Here is a 16,943-nt window from a genome sequence, read left to right as displayed (position 1 = left end):
TTTAGATTTAGCTTTGTAGATCAGATTACAAGAAGCTATTGGTGTAAAAATCTTTACCTTGAGTTGGGTGCTCTACCTTGGGTACTAAAGTAATAAGAGTGGCATTAGCTTGTCTATTATCCGCCCTCTGTGAAAAAGAACAAAACTGCAGCTACCACATCATTCCGAATGACATGAGTTGGGTGCTCTACCTTAGGTACTAAAGTAATAAGAGTGGCATTAGCTTGTCTATAATCCGCCCTCTCTGAAAAAGAACAAAACTGCAGCTACCACATCATTCCGAATGACATGCCAACATTTTTTTTGTAGAATTCTGCACCATACCCATCTGGACCTGGTGCTTTGTCATTAGAGAGAAAAAAACCCTTTTGTCACGTGCTCAGTTACTGGTTTACTGAGCAAATCTTTTTGTTCAACACTCCAAGAATATCCCAATATATTTTTTAATGCACCCTCAACTACATTTAACACTCCAAAAATATCCCAATCCCTATCTAGTGGGACTTAGGACTTCTTGTCGTTGTTAGTTTTACTCCAAGAATATCCCAATATATTTTTTATGCATCCCCAATTACATTTACCTACTTTTAACATCAACTTCCCCCAAAAGGTCAACAGAGAACTTCAACAGCTCTGAATTTATTTCCTCAGGGGAAATGTTCTACTTTATTGATGTTTCAAAACGAAAGAATTAATAATTTAATCCCCCTTCGGTGTGAACTAAACACGAATTTGCTTTCATAACATTAGTTAACTTTCAAAGGATGAATGGACTTCAATTCTTAAGGAATTCTTGAAATAAGAGAAAATGTTGAGTAAGGGTGATATCACAAGCGCATGTGGCAAAACAAGAGCCGAGCAGTGAGCAGTCCCATACCCCCTCTTCTCTTATGCTGCCACTGAACCTGACAATCACCTTATTGAAGAATAGCTCCATTGTAAAACAAAAGATTCCTTCTTTGTGCAAAAGGCAATGAACAACTATGATCTTCCGCAATTCAATATATTGTTCACTCACAAAAATACATTTTTTGTGTTAGATGCTGTAAGCCCTGGACCTATGACAACCTATATAGCTTCCAAAACATGCCTCAAGAACCCCAACGAAAAAGGGGAAAAAAATTAAAAATTTTGTTTACGACCTACCCAAATGGTTGAACCAAAAAGAACAAATAAAAATAAAAATAAAGAGTACTTGCTATGAACACAATAGAAGTGTGAGCCAAACATATACTGGGTGGGTACAATCCGCGGCTCTCAAAACGGATGCAGGGCGCCATGATGAAGACCTTATGTTTTAAGTCCCTGAAAGGATGAATAAAGAATCCTAAAAAGTCCATCTGGATTATCAGCATGTACCTGAAAAAAAATGATAAAGAGGTAACAAGCATGAGCAACACTAAAACTGTGAAAGCATTTTATCCCCCTAAGATGTGCCGCAAAAAAATATAACAAATTTAAACAAATAACCAAAAAAAAAAAAACAACAACAACAACCACACATCCAGTTTTTGAATAAAAAACATTTCTGAGTGAGATGATTTTCCAAGTGATGCAAAATCATCAACCGCATATCCCCAGAGCCTACTGCAGCATTTCACTTGATGCAAAATTCAAGGCAAAATAACAATATTTCATTCAAGTTCAAAAGGTTTAGGAGTGTACATCGGGAGAAGCCACCCTTGTTTCTTGAAATTGCAATCAAACATGATGATGAAAATGATTATAATCATTATCATCATCATTATCATTATTATTATCATCATCACCATCATAATAATGGGGGAATTAAACAATAATGGCAGTGTAATGATAATGATGATGATGATGATGATGATGATTATTTGCAATGTTATCAGCCAACTAATCCATAAATATTCCACTTTTATGGAAGAACATGGCCAGTGTCGGAAAACATTGCCTAGCACAGCTGCAAACAAACTTATTGGAAACATGCACTATTCATTGGGCAGCATATGTAAAATAGTTGAAGCATATTATAGAGAAGCACCCAATGGCCGGAATCTTCAAGAACATGCATTTCAACCCCACCACCCTCATCAGCAGCCAGCTCCTCAGCAATATGAATTCGCTGGAGATCTTCGAGAGCCCACCTGTGCAAGCTCCTTTCTGCTTTTAAAAAATTCACATGAACGCCTTGCGGTACATCTTCCACGACTTGCCTGTAAGCATTCAAATACATGCAAGGTAATTGCAGGCCTAAAATCCATTATTTCACAAGATATGGATATGACTTATGAGCATTTATCCACAATAACTAATGAGTGAAAGTGAGGAATTTTTGCATGAGTTGAGACACAATTGCAAATGGATAGAAACAGCCAATCCATCCAATGGCACAGCCGTGACATCATGTTAACAAATGAGCATCCAACCCAAAGCCAATTCGCTTTGGGTATAGTAGTATATGGACCTTAAAACCTTCAGGGTCATCTGACCAAATTATGTGGAAATCTCTTCACAAAAAACAAAGAAAGAAATAAATTTGACCCCTCAAATCGAGCCCTTGCAGGAGCATCTCTATGCAGTCTCTAACTAATAAGCCAGCGGCACTGTGGTGGATCTTTCCAGCAAAATATTCTAAAGAACTCATAAAAAAATTGACATCAATCCACAACGATACATAAAACAGAACAGAACAGAAATACCATAAATTTGTTTCTTCGTAGGATTGAAACATTTCATAAATTCCATTCAGGTCGAACACCCATGAGAAGCTTGATGATGATGAACCAGGATGACTAGTCTGTCGGAGATTAGTTACCACCCACTGGACATGAAAACCAAAAAGAGAAACATATTATAAGCTAAGAGGGCTTGAAATGATAAACTCTTAAAACTCCTTCCCCTGTTCACAAAGAGAGAGACATAGGAAATAAAAATAATAATTAAAAAACAAAAGCAACCACCAAATAAATGAATAAATAAATTAAGGATGACAAATTAACAATTTAAATATGCAAGTGCAGCTGTTTTTTCTTTTCTTTTCTTTTCTTCCCACCTGTACAACCATAAAATTAGATCTCTGACCCAAAACAAAAAAACAAAAAAAAAAAAAGAAAACCTGATTTTGTGGTTCATTCAAGAGGCAAAGTTTGAGTCCGTTAATAGTTTCTTGAATGAGGGATTCGGCAGTCACTTCCATCTTTAAGCTCTGTAGGTCGTACTCTTATCATTTTGGACATTTGGCAAGCAGTTCAGACGGATAGTTTTCTTGGGTGCTTTACTTTTTCTGTCTTGTTAAATTTCAAGGCTATATGTCCATTTCTATAGGTAAGAATACTATTATCCTTTTGATGTACAGGAGATATAGAAAGAGACCTGAGGATGTAGGTTCTCAAGTTACAACAAATGCTCCTCCTCTCCTCTCTTCTCTTTCCCTAGCATTGTATTAGAGCAACAATTCTAAAACCCTGAAGCTGTCATGGTTAAGTGCAGGACTTGTCATGTCCTAACCATCACTGAAAAACCAATATTGCCACTGCCATTCTGATTGGAGATAGTTCTGGGCATTTTCTTGTCAAACCAACATCACAGGATCCTTCGGAAGTTGCTGATCTTTCAACCTCAGAAATTTCTACTCGAGCCACAAACTCAAATGCCCTCAGGCACCAGTTGTGTCTGGCAGGCCAATGGGACATTCCAGAGCATGAAGCTTCCTCCAGGCATGTTTTTCACTTTCGCTCATCTTGACCAATAGGGCATCTTTTTCAAGTCATAGTCTTGTGTATCCTTGTTATGTTTGGAGTTTAGAACTTGTATATCATGCTGGTTCAACATAGATTCATGTGATTTTTGTTTGAGTCATTTGTCCTTGTCAGTCTATTATTTTTTGTTTGTGTCGCAGACTGCCATATCTTGATGATGGAATCTATGAATCAAAAGAGTCAAGTCCCTCCACATTGCCACAATTTACAACGGAAAGGCTAAACAGGAACAACTAATTGCTGTGATCTAGGGTAGTTAATATCCATCTAATCTGCCTACGTAAGTTAGAAACAGCATCTTTTGTTAGCTCTAAATGAAAGACGAGAATTAAGGATGTATGGGTATAGGAAGGTGAACTGATAGTTTCAATATTGTGGAACTCCATGGAACCTCAAATTGCTAGAATGTATATGCACCTTCATATGGTTAAGATATAGGATTATGTAAAACCACTATATTCTAGTAATGTGATACGTATGTGTGCTTTTTGGAGTATAATAAGTTACAAGTTACAACAGGGAGAAAAAAATGTTACTGAATACTTAGCTGAGATTAAGTGCATTCATGAAGAAGGAACATTGTGCAACTTAGAACTACAGATATTCATGAAACATGGAAATAGAGAGAATGATAGTTCTTCGAGTTGTGAGGTTTAAAGCCTAAGTTTGAATTATTCTGATCACAGATTTTTGGATGTGCAAGATTACCATCATTCACCAAAGTTTATTCACATGTGGTTTGTGCTTCATGCCTCCTTGAATACCCATACTCTTGGCACTCCTAATTCTACTATCTCCACAGATGGAATCTTTACAACCTTCTTCAACACAGCATCCCCCACAAAATGTCAATCAACTTCAATGTGCTTTGTCCTTTCATGAGACATTGGATTCCTAGCAATATAAATGGCAGCTTGACTATCACAAAACATAGCTATGGGTTTTTTAACCGAGAATCCCATCTCTAACATAAAAGACTTCAACCACATAAGCTCAGTATAAGCCATAGCTCGGTATTCTACCTCAGCACAAGATCTAACTACAGTGGTTTGTTTCTTGCCACCCGAGGCAACAAGATTACCTCCCACAAATGTACAGTATCTAGTAGTACACCTTTTGTCGTCAACTAAGCCAGACCAATCTACATTAGAGTATCCCATGATCTCACAATTTCCATACATTTATATATCAAACCTCTACAACGAGAGCCTTTAGATACCTTAAAATCCTACAACCAGCATCCCAGTGCAGTTGTTTAGGGTTCTCCATAAACTAACTCAATACCCCCACTGCAAAGGAAACGTTAGGTCACAGTTAGGTAGATCAACTTGTCAACTAACTGCCTATAGATGTTTGTCTTCAAAGTCCGGTCCAACATCTTCAAATTGGAATTTATAGGAGTATCAACCAGTTACATACTAGTCTCACTTAGCAAGCCCAAGATATATTTTCGTTGAGATAGATTCAACCCTTTGTTACACCGTATAATCTCAAACCCAAAAAAGTGACGAAGAGTGCCCAAGTCCTTGATTTGAAACTTTTCTTGAAGCCATTGCTTGACAATCACAATCCCATTTTGGTCACTACTAGTGATAATGATTTCATCAACATAACTACAAGAAACACCACACTTGTCTTGTTTTGGCGAACAAAGACCGAATGATCAGAGTAGCACTAAATGAAACAAAATGCAAAAACCACATCATTAAATTTGTCAAACCGGGCTCAAGGATACTGCTTAAAGACCATCAATGGCCATATGCAACCTACATAGCTTCCCATCCTCCCCCCAAGCAACATAACCAAGAGGTTGCTCCATGTATACATCTTCCTACAAATCTCCATACAAAAAGGCATTCTTGACATCCAATGGGTATAAGGGCTAATCAAAATTAACTACCAACGAGATCAATACTCAAAACAGAATTGGGTCTAGCAACAGGAGAGAAGATCTCAAAATAATCAATACTATATGTTTGAGTGTACCCCTTGGCAACCAATTGAGGCTCAATCTATTCAATAGAGCCGTCAGGAAGACAATTGATGGTGTAAACCCAATGACACCTAACCAACTCCTTACTAGGAAGAAGATCCACCAAATCCCTCATCCCTCGTGTAGTCAAGGCATCCATTTCTGCATCTATTGCATGCTTCCACCCAGGGTTAACAAGTGCTTCAACATGAAGGGGTATAGACAGAGGTCATTAACAAGGCAAAAGAATGCATAGGATTATGAAGGTTTTGAATTAAAACAAAATGACCAATGGGGTAAGCAATTAATGACCGAGGAGAACATTTTTGGGTACCTTTTCAGTGTGACCCTAGAACATTGGAGAGCATCCTACTAAGCAGAAAACAAGTTGTAAGAAGAGCATAGGTCCAAAGGATTTTTGGAACATGCATATGAAAGAGTAAAGACTGTGCTATGTCAACTAAATCTCTATTTTTCCATTCAGCTACTCCATTTTGTTAAGGGGTATGTACACATGATGTTTGATGAATAATTCCTTTGGCCAAGCAGAAAGTCTAAAGCTCATTTTGAACGCATCCAAGTGCATTATCAGATTCAAAATTTTGAATACTAATGACAAATTGGGTTTTATTTCCTTATAGAACTGCGTAAATACATTTAAGAAATTCAGACATACCTTTTAACAAATAGATCTAGGTCATACACGAAAAATCATCCATAAAAGATGCAAAAAATATTGATGACCAGTCAAATTCTTGACAATACATGGACCTCAAATATTTGAATGAATAAAAGAAAACAACTATTTACTACAAGACTCGACTCTACATGGCAAATATGTCCTAGTCTGTTTTCCTAATTGACACGCAAAACACTCAAAATAGAAATAGACTTGAACATAGAAAAAACTTGTTGCGATTTTTGAAGTGCTGGATGACCCAAACAAGCATGCCACTGACCAGAGAGATGCCATGAGTAGAAATTGAAAAAGTTGTATGACAAGAACTGGATCTTCCACCGCCATCGAAATAGTATAAACCCTCCTTTTCCAGCCCTTGACCAATCTACTTTGTCTAGAGATACTAAATAACACAAGAGAAGAAAATAAGATTTAGTTCATTGACTAACTGATAACAGATTCAAAGAAAATTTAGACACAAACACAGAATAAAAAGGGAATAGAAGGAAACGAAAGAATATTGCCACAACCAAAGACTGGTGTAATCAAACCGTCAGCAAAAGTAACCTTGGAGTGTAAAGGTACAGGTTTCATGGACTGAAATAAATTAGAACTACTTGTCATATAGGAGGAGGCACTAAAGTAAATAACCCATGGTGGGGTGGGGAGGATAAGGAGGCAAGAAGCCTAGTTGAACCAAAATGGGCAATAGTAGCACTAGATGTCAAAGTCTCCCTGGCACTTCCCTATCCAGTTCCACCTATAACCCTTCTTCGGTAGGTCTCCTCGGGTACCCCTCTACGAAGTTGCAATAATAGTTGGTGAATCTAAGAAAGGAATGCAACTCCTTCACTGTCGTTATGATCTTCCAATCTTGAATAGCTCTCACCTTCTCCATATCCATCCAGATACAACCTTGTTCAACTACATGACTACAGAATTTGATGCTCTTCTAAGTGAAAGAGCACTTCTCTTTCTTGACAAAAGGTTGTTCTCCTTCAACCTATCAAACACCTTCCATACATGCTATTCATGTTCCTTCAGAGTGGAACTATAAACAACAATGTCATCTAGATACATCACGACAAACTTGTCGAGGTACTCATGAAACACCCGGTTCATCAAAGTGCAAAAATGTCTCTGGTGCATTCATCAACTCGAAGGGCATCACCAAGAATTCATACACCCCGTACCATGTCAAATTAGTAGTCTTCAACTCATCATCATCTGCTCTCCTCACTTGATAATAGCTTGCCTGCAAGTCAAGTTTCGTGAAGTACTTGGTGTTGGAGTCTGTGGCTCATATTGAGTGGAACATGTGCACAGGGAAAGCATGGTGATGAAAACAAGGAAGTTGATTTGCAAGAAGAAACTGTCAACAAATTTGGTCGACGGTTACATCGATGGTTTACCCTCGAGAGAAAACCGTCAATGGTTTCAGTCTTTGCAATTCAGTCTCGATATTAAACCGTCAACGGTTTTAGAAGGGCGCAGATTTCGAATTTTGAATCAGGAAGATCAATAGGTTGGGGATTTCGAAGGATTTTCCTCCGGGATTGCTACAAGGGTACTATAGGAACATCCTGAGTCCTTTGTAGATGTAGGGTTAGCATATAAACATTATTGTAACCCTTGTTTGATGATTGATAGTGAAATTAGCCGCTTGCTCCCATGAACCTAAGCACATTGCCGAACCACGTAAATTATTGTGTCGTGTGTTTTATTGCTTTAATAATTACCTGTGTGTGATTGTGTTTCCGCATATTATTCATCATTGGCTACTGCATTGCACAATTCGATCGATTTGTGTTTTCGTTGTGCATTGGTATCTTTGCACAACAAATTGGTATCAGAGCTATTGGGTGCAATGGCTGGGAATTCTTCTGCAAAGTTCGATATTGTCAAGTTCGACGGATCAGGAAATTTCGGACTTTGGTAGGGGAGGGTTAAGGACATATTGATGCAACAAGGTATGGTGAAGGCATTGTACAGGAGGCAGCCGGAAGGCATGGACGACATGAGTTGGAAGGAATTGGAAGCAAAGGTTGTGGCGACTATCAGGCTTTGTCTGACTGATGATGTAATGCACGTCATGGATGAGGAATCGCCGGCAACAGTTTGGCCGAAACTAGAGAGCCGGTATATGTCCAAGTCATTGACGAACAAGTTGTATCTTAAGCAGAAGCTATATGGGCTTAAGAAGGCAGAGGGTTCGGATCTGAATCAATACATCAACGTATCCAATCATATCATAAGTGATCTAAAGCGGGTTTATGTGAAGTTCGAGGACGAAGACAAGGCGTTGATGCTATTGAATTCCCTACCTACGTCTCCTACGTATAAAAATATGGTTACGACTCTGACATAGGGGAAGGAAACTCTAGAGTTGGAGGATATCACAAGTGCTCTCTTGGGCTTTCACTAGAGGAAGAAGGCCAGTGATGAGAATTTACATGGTGAAGGGCTTGTGGTGAAGGGTAACCAGGATCGTGGGAGAAGCAAGTTTTGGAGCGGACCGAGTAACAATAAGGTTTGATCCAATTCAAGGAAGAGGAAGGACATACGGTGTTTTAAGTGTGGAAAAAAGAGGCACATAAAACCGAATTGTCCAAAGAGGAAGAAGGGGAATATAGAAAATAAAGAAGGTTCATCAAACTCGGCGAATGTAGTGGAATAAAGAGACTTAAGGAGCGGTGATGGTGATATGCTTTCGGTTTCATCCGGTTCAGATGGACTTACGGATTCTTGGATCTTAGATTCGACGTCCTCTTATCACATGATGCCTAACAAAGACTGGTTCACCACTTACAGGTTGGAAAATTTTAGTTATGTTCTAATGGGGAATGATGCTTCATGCAAAATTTTCGGAATAGGAAACATCATAATCAAGATGTTTGATGGTGTAGTGAGGACGTTATGTGATGTTAGGCATATACCAAAATTAAGAAAGAATTTGATTTCATTGGGCACTTTAGATTGTAACGGGTTAGTTACAAGTCTGAAAGTGGGGTAATGAAGGTGAGTAAGGGTGTTCTAACCATGATGAAGGGATAGAAAGTACCAGGAAATATCTATACATTTCTAGGTACCACAAATGTAGGTGGAGCTGCAGCTGCAGAGTCTGAGTCGGATAGTACTGACTTGTGGCATATGTGGTTAGGGCATATGGGTGAGCGTGGAATGATGGAGCTTCATAAGAGAAATCTTTTGAAGGGGGTCAAATCATGCAAGCTGGACTTTTGCAGGTATTGTGTGCTTGGGAAACAGAACAGGGTGCAGTTCATGATAGCCACACACAAGACGGAGGGGATCCTTGACTACATTCATTCAGATGTTTGTGGGCCGGTGAGAGTAGCATCACAAAGAGGGAATATGTATTTCATGAGCTTTATTGATGACTAGTCACGAAAGGTCTGAGTGTACTTCATGCGCCACAAGTCAAATACGTTTGCCAACTTTAAATTGTGGAAAGCTAAGGTGGAAAACCAGACCAGGAGGAAGATTAAATGTCTCAAAATAGACAATGGAATTGAGTACACTGATTCGAGGTTCATGCAGTTGTGCAAGCAGCATGGCATTAGGAGACATTTCATAGTATGCAAGACACCACAACAAAATGGTGTAGTGGAAAGGATAAACTGAACCAAAGCAAAAATGGCTCGGTGTCTCAGGTTAAATGCAGGGCTCACGAAGAGCTTCTGGGCAGAGGCAGTAAATATGGCGTGTTTCCTGATAAAAGATCACCAAGGGCAGCACTAGATGGGAAAGTTGTAGAGGAAGTATGGACAGACAGCGAGGTAGACTACTCCAATTTGAGAGTATTTGGATGTCCAATCTATGTGCACGTTTCTAGTGAGGAGAGATCGAAGTTTAATGCAAAGTCTAGATTGTGCATCTTTCTGGGGTATCAAAAAGGGGTGAAAAGGTTCAAGTTGTGGGATTCGAAGGCAAACAAGGTAGTGATTAATAGAGACATGGCTTTTGATGAGAAAGCCATGTTGCAGCGTATTAAAGAAGAAGAGAAATAGATGCCAAAAAATTGCAGCACAGATGAGCATGTGTTGCAGGAAGAGTTAGAGACTCAAGGTAGAGATGACAATGTTCAGAACACAGGGAGTTCTAGCTCAGTAGGCTAGCAGCAACACAATATAGCTGTAGACAGACCCAAACGCACTATCAGGCCACCACCCAGGTATGGAATTGATGATCTGGTGTCTTATGCACTAATCGCTAGTAGTAAGGATCCTACTACTTTTCAAGAGGCGGTGCACAACCATGAAAAAAGTAGACGGATGGGTGCTATGGTGGAGGAGATGGAATCACTGCATAAGAACCAAACGTGGGAATTGGTGGAGCTTCCAGCAAGGAAGAGGGCGATAAGATGCAAGTGGGTGCATAGAAAGAAAGGAGAGAAGTTTAAGGCTCGGTTAGTAGAAAAGGGTTACTCACAAAAGAAAGGAGTTTATTACGATTAGATCTTCTCTCCTGTGGTCAAACACACTTCCATCAGGGTAGTGTTGGGAGTGGTGGTACATTTCGACATGCATTTGGAGCAAATGGACGTAAAGACAACATTCCTCCATGGTGATTTGGAGGAGCCGATTTACATGATACAGTTAGAAGGGTTTAGTCAACCTAGACAGGAGCACTTAGTTTGTAAACTGAAGAAATCACTTTACGGCTAAAGTAATCTTCGAGGCAGTGATACAAACGCTTTGACTCCTAGATGATCCAGATTGGCTATAGGAGGTGTGAGTATGATTGCTATATCTATGTGAAGAGTCTTGAGGATGGTTCACTCATTTTTCTGTTGCTTTATGTTGATGACATACTGATTGGTGCAAAGGATATGACTGAGGTAAATCAGTTGAAGACTCTATTGCGTAAAGAGTTTGACATGAAATATTTGGGTGCAGCCAAGAAAATTCTTGGGATGGAGATTCGCAGGGATAAAGCTGCAGAGATATTGTGGTTATCTCAAGGTCGTTATGTGGACAAGGTGTTGGAGAGGTTTAGCATGGTTAATGCAAAACCGGTAAGTACACCGTTAGCAAATCACTTTAGGTTGTCTACCGCCCAATGCCCAAACACGGATGATGATGTTCGTGACATGTTAAAGGTCGCCTATGCTAGTACAGTGGGGAGTTTGATGTACGCTATGGTATGTACAAGAACGGACCTAGCACAAGCTGTCAATGTGGTGAGCAAGTTCTTTTTGAATCCGGGTTGATAGCATTGGGATGCAGTCAAGTGGATTCTCAGATACTTAAGGGATACTACAGACTATGGCACTATGTTCAGCAGACAACAGGGTGATCCTTCAGTGGTAGGTTATGTGGATGCTGACTATGCAAGGGACTTGGATGACAGAAGGTCTATCACAAGGTATGTATTCACCCTCGTGGGAGGACCTATTTGTTGGAGGTCCATGGTGCAGTCACTTGTTACCCTATCTACTACTAAATTGGAGTATATGGCAGTGGCTGAAGGTGCCAAGGAAGCATTGTGGCTTACAGGAATGGTCAAGGAGCTAGGCATTCAACAAGGTGGAGTTCAGATACATTGTGATAGTCAGAGTGTCATCTATTTGGCGAAGAACCAAGTGTATCATGCGAGAACTGAGCACATAAATGTGCGGTTTCACAAGATCAGGGAATTGGTTGCTTCTGGTGAACTATTGCTTGAGAAAGTTCACACGTCTGAGAATGCAACTAATATGTTGACAAAACCTGTTACAACGGACAAGTTCAAGCATTGCTTGGACTTGATCAATGTCTCTAGTTGATAGATGGGAGGCGTCCCAACCTACTGTCCAAGGTGAAGCTGTGGGTTATGTTTTTAGGTGGAGCTGCGGTTATGCTTTCGTATTTCTCTTAAAGGGTGAATATTCGCCAAGGTGGAGAGTATGTGGCTCTTATTGAGTGGAACACATACACAGGAAAATCATGGTGATGAAAACAAGGAACTTGAGCTACAAAAAGAAACCATCGACAGTTTGGTCGATGGTTACATTGATGGTTTACCCTCGAGAGAAAATTGTTGACGCTTTTAGTATTTTCAACTCAGTCTTGGTATTAAACCGTCGACGCTTTTAGTTGGCACAGATTTCGAATTTTGAATCGAGAAGATCAGTAGGTTAGGGATTTCGGAGGATTTTCCTTTGGGGATTGCTATAGGGGTACTATAGGAACTTCCTAAGTCCTTTGTACGTATAGGGTTAGCATATAAACATTATTATAACCTTTGTTTGATGATTGATAGTAAAATTTAGCCGCTTGCTCACATGGACGTAGCCCGTAGGCACATTGCCTAACCACGTAAATTCTTGTGTCGTGTGTTTTATTGCTTTGATATTTACCTGTGTGTGATTGTGTTTCCGCATATTATTCATCGTGGGTTACTGCATTGCACGATCCGATCGATTTGTGTTTCCGCTGCGCATTGGTATCTTTACACAACACTTGGCATGTCTTAGCTAGTTAAGCAAATAAGGAATCAATGAAATGGGATGCTTGTTACACACAATTACCTTGTTGAGCGCATGGTAGTCCACACACGTCCACATGCTCCCTTCCTCTGAAATAACATACGTGCTCCGAACAGTGCTTTGAAAGGATGTTTATAACGCACTTCCAATAACTTATTAAATTGTTTCCTCAACTCTACTAACTCTGGAGGCATCATCCTATAAAGCCCTTTAGGAAGAGACTTCACCCCTAGTAACAACTCAATCTCATGCTCCACACCCGGTCATTGAGGAAGTTGTGCAACATCTTACCCGGCATGACAACTTTATGTAAATCCAACACATCTTGGATGATAGTAGGTGCCTACTCTTAGCCTACCTTTTCGTTAACTACCAATGTGGCAAGATATGTTTGTTTTCTTTATTTGCATGGCTAAAAGGAACTTTTCGTCCTCTCCTTTCTTAACAATGGCTTGCACCATGTAAAAGTGATCTCCTAAGAGACGAACGAAACTAGCAAACATCGGAACTGCCTTAGTCTCCCCTAAGAAAATTCTATTCCAAGTCTCACTTGGAAATCATCCATCGGCATGGCTATAAAATTCACATGTCCAGCCCAAGGTTTTAAATTTCGATTTCAACTCAAATGTTGAAGCTCCAAAAGTACAGAAATTTCGATTTTGATTTGAAAAAATAATGAAAACCAGTAGTAGAACATGGAATTCTTTTATGAAGTTTTAGAAATGATTAATAGACAAAATAATATAAGTTTTAGGACTAATATATTACAAGTTAAATACATATATGTTGTGTATAAGGTGGAGAAGTTGTAATATAATATGTGCGAAGTTGTAATATAATATGTGCGTCAAACATAAATGTAAGATAATGTACATTAAACATATTTAGTGAATCAGTTAATACAAATAAAATTCATAAATCATTTAAATATTATTTATTATACAAACAATGATAATTTAGAAATGAGTGGTTAAATAAAATGTTGTTGTAAGTTTATTTTTTCATATAATTTCAAAAGCACTTGTAATAATCATTTGTTTCTATAAAAATTAATTAAACGAGAAATTTCATTTCACTCCTAAATCCCTCATTTGAATTCCGAGGAAATTTCATTACATAGTTCAAATTTCAACTAGTTTCGCTAAAATTTCGAGATTCGATAAATTTCAGATGATTGGTTGAGATTTCGATGGAAATTATGCAAGACGGAAATTGACTGCCATTTCGATTTTGAGGGTGACAGAAATTGGAAATTTCAACGAAAATTTCATTTCGTGGAAATTTAAGACCATACTCCTGCCCATAGTCCAAGCTTCACAATCAGTTGCTCGTCTAGTCCCAGAGTAGGCTGAGTTGTAGAGTTAACCACTTTCATACATTCTGAGTCCTCCAAGTTCAAGTTTTGTGCTTCCACCTATAAGAAAAAGTTACAGGTAGGCCCAGTATCCACCATAGCAGAAGTGTCTTCCCTTTGATCCACAAACATTAGCAGTTTTTTCTTAGTTAAATTTTGGTTCTCTTGCCTACCTCTCCAACGTGTTGAGTAACCATATTGCACCTATCCTTAAGGTTTCTTCCTCATCTGCATCATCTCCTTGTGCCCTATCTGCAATGAAAGCTTGCAAAGCATTGAGCAATGACTTGTGAGGGCAATCAACAACTTTATATGGGCCTCAACATAAGAAGCATTGACCACTAGATGTTTTAAAAGACTGAGACAATGAAGTTTCCTTTGAAGTTGATGCCTTGGTGTTGGCTCCCCTACTCTTGGGCTAACCTCTTGAAAGACTTCCAATTTTTCAATATGCCATTCTCTTTGGACATTATGAAACTATCTCCAACATAATCAATCAAGTGTTTTGCGTCAACCTTTGCAGTATGCAAGGCTTGAGCTCTTCCTTGATGAAGTTTTACCCTTGCCCATGATTTCAACACCTTAAGAAAATAGAGCAACTTATCTTTTTCTAACATGTCCTGAATACCCAACATCAAAGTAGAGAATTGTTTCACATACTCCCTGACTGTACCAACGTGTTTAAAGCCTCGCAATTTGTGGCAAACTTTATATTAACATTTTCAGGAAATAATTAGACGTTGAGTTCTCTCTTCAAGTTTGCCCAAACTATCAATTGCACGCCATCCACTCTATATATATATCTCATTGTACTTGGTACACCATGACAACTTGGCATCACCACTCAAGTACATTGTCGCCATAAATACTTTTGCCTTCTCTGAGTTGGTTCTCACCGCACGAAAGTATTGTTCCATGTCAAATAAAATGCTCTCAAACTCCTTAGTATCACTGGCACCCCCATACACTTTGGGTTCTTGCACCCTTGTTTTCCCATACTTTGCCTTTGAGAGCTGGAATTCCCAACAACACAAACCATCATGTTCATCTTGGCACTAAGACTCCCCATTTAGAACTGTAAAGCTTCTACGTAGGGCGGAAGTCTTCTGAGATTTCCACAATAGAACTACGCTGATGTTTTTGTGATCCCTCCAATACATGAACACATTCAACAAGTTTGGCCATCTCCATGACCCCTTTGTTGGTTGTCTCAAACTCTACCTCTAGAGCCTCAATTCTCTCAGTATTGGTTGGCATGGTCTCTTACCGATGCTTCACACAATCCATAATGAATGCAACCAAATTCACAAAGCAATTAAACAAACTACAATGGGCCAAACACTTCACACCTTGTGAAGGGTTGTGCAACACTAGCTTAAGAACTCTCGCTTAACTAGTCAGCCAAAAGTATACTGCGGTTTACCACAAAAAACATTCACAACCATCGAATGCAAAGTGAGTAGAATTAGTAAGCAATCATATAAGAAAATGAGAATCACAAGGTACACTATAAAACAACTCAATTTATTACTAACACCTCCATAGGCAATGTATGTTTAGAGAGGGAGGCAAGTAGGTTAAACACATTTACAAATGCTAGTGAGTTTTACAATGACTGATGGACACTCACCCTCCCCTAAAGAGCTTTCTATGCTATTCTACCTCTGGCACTAAGAAACATAAAAATTGGCAAAGGAATCATACTCCTATTTTACACTAAGGCATAAAAAACACTTGATGAATAAAACGTATACTACTATTTACATAATGTTTACACATCCCATGTACACAAGACAAGCAAGCATAGGCAAGCATAATGCCCTGAACAAGTTCAGTTGGTGACACTTGCCAATGTGCACACTATTATAGTTAGGATACTAAGGACAATCCACCCTACATTGTCTCTTTCTCCTCTTCTATACATATCCAAACTTCCTATTCGTTTCATGTACATTACCCAGATAACAAAATCAATGAATTGTTCTATAACCTTCTTTCCTTGTTCAATTGTTATCTAGGATTTGAAGACAATGAAGCTAGTGGATTTTACTACTTTGAGTGATCATCTCCTTCTAGCACTTGTACTACTGCTACCACACCAATTCATATCCATTGCCCTCTCAATCATCCTTTATTGGACAAGTTAAAGCAATTAGTTACTAAGTTGAATTATGTGTATAGTTTGGAGAGGAAGTCTTGTCAATTGAGAAACCACCATGTCTTAGTTGGTTAGAGTCAATAAATAGGTTGCCATCCCTTCTATGTTAGTTCATTATGATGCTTGAGGTCCTAATTTTGTTATGTCAAAGTTAGGTTTTATATATTTTGTTACAATTATGAGCTATTTAATATCTTTTGTACCTTTTTTTCTTAAATAATGATTTAGTTTTAATTGTCCAATCAGAATACTTCATGGTGATAATGTCAAAGATTACTTCAACACCCAGTTCACTACTTATATGACTATATCTTGAATGAATAGTCATCGTGTGCCCACTCTCCACAACAAAATCTAGTTGCAAAGAGGAAAAATAGACACATCCTTTGAAGTCACTCTTATCAGAAGAATTTCCCCCAAGTGTTTTGGAGTGATGCCATGCTCATTGCAATAGAATGCTATATACTATCCTTGGAGGTCGAATACCTTCTGTTTCTTGCTAATTCAACATTCTCATTGTCTCCTTGTATATTTGGTATATCAATGTTATCGTCATCCTTTGCGT

At 38.8% G+C, this 16,943-nt stretch overlaps 1 protein-coding gene across 1 annotated transcript in view; it reads right to left on the bottom strand.

Annotated features, from left to right (window-relative positions):
- Positions 1–958: 958 nt before the first annotated feature.
- Positions 959–16,943, bottom strand: part of LOC131162324 (uncharacterized) — a 67,461-nt gene continuing 51,476 nt past the window's right edge. Inside the window, exons 11-13 of the mRNA XM_058118671.1 lie at positions 2,670–2,791; positions 2,012–2,183; positions 959–1,359 (exon numbers count right to left, since the gene is read on the bottom strand). Of these exons, the coding sequence (XP_057974654.1) occupies positions 1,291–1,359; positions 2,012–2,183; positions 2,670–2,791 (363 nt within the window). The 3' untranslated portion in view covers positions 959–1,290. The remainder of the gene's footprint in view (positions 1,360–2,011; positions 2,184–2,669; positions 2,792–16,943) is intronic.

Source organism: Malania oleifera, chromosome 8, assembly GCF_029873635.1.
Source record: "Malania oleifera isolate guangnan ecotype guangnan chromosome 8, ASM2987363v1, whole genome shotgun sequence".
Classification (NCBI taxonomy): Eukaryota; Viridiplantae; Streptophyta; class Magnoliopsida; order Santalales; family Ximeniaceae; genus Malania; species Malania oleifera.
Note: the sequence above shows the minus strand (reverse complement) of the source record. Positions and strands in the feature narration are given on the sequence as shown.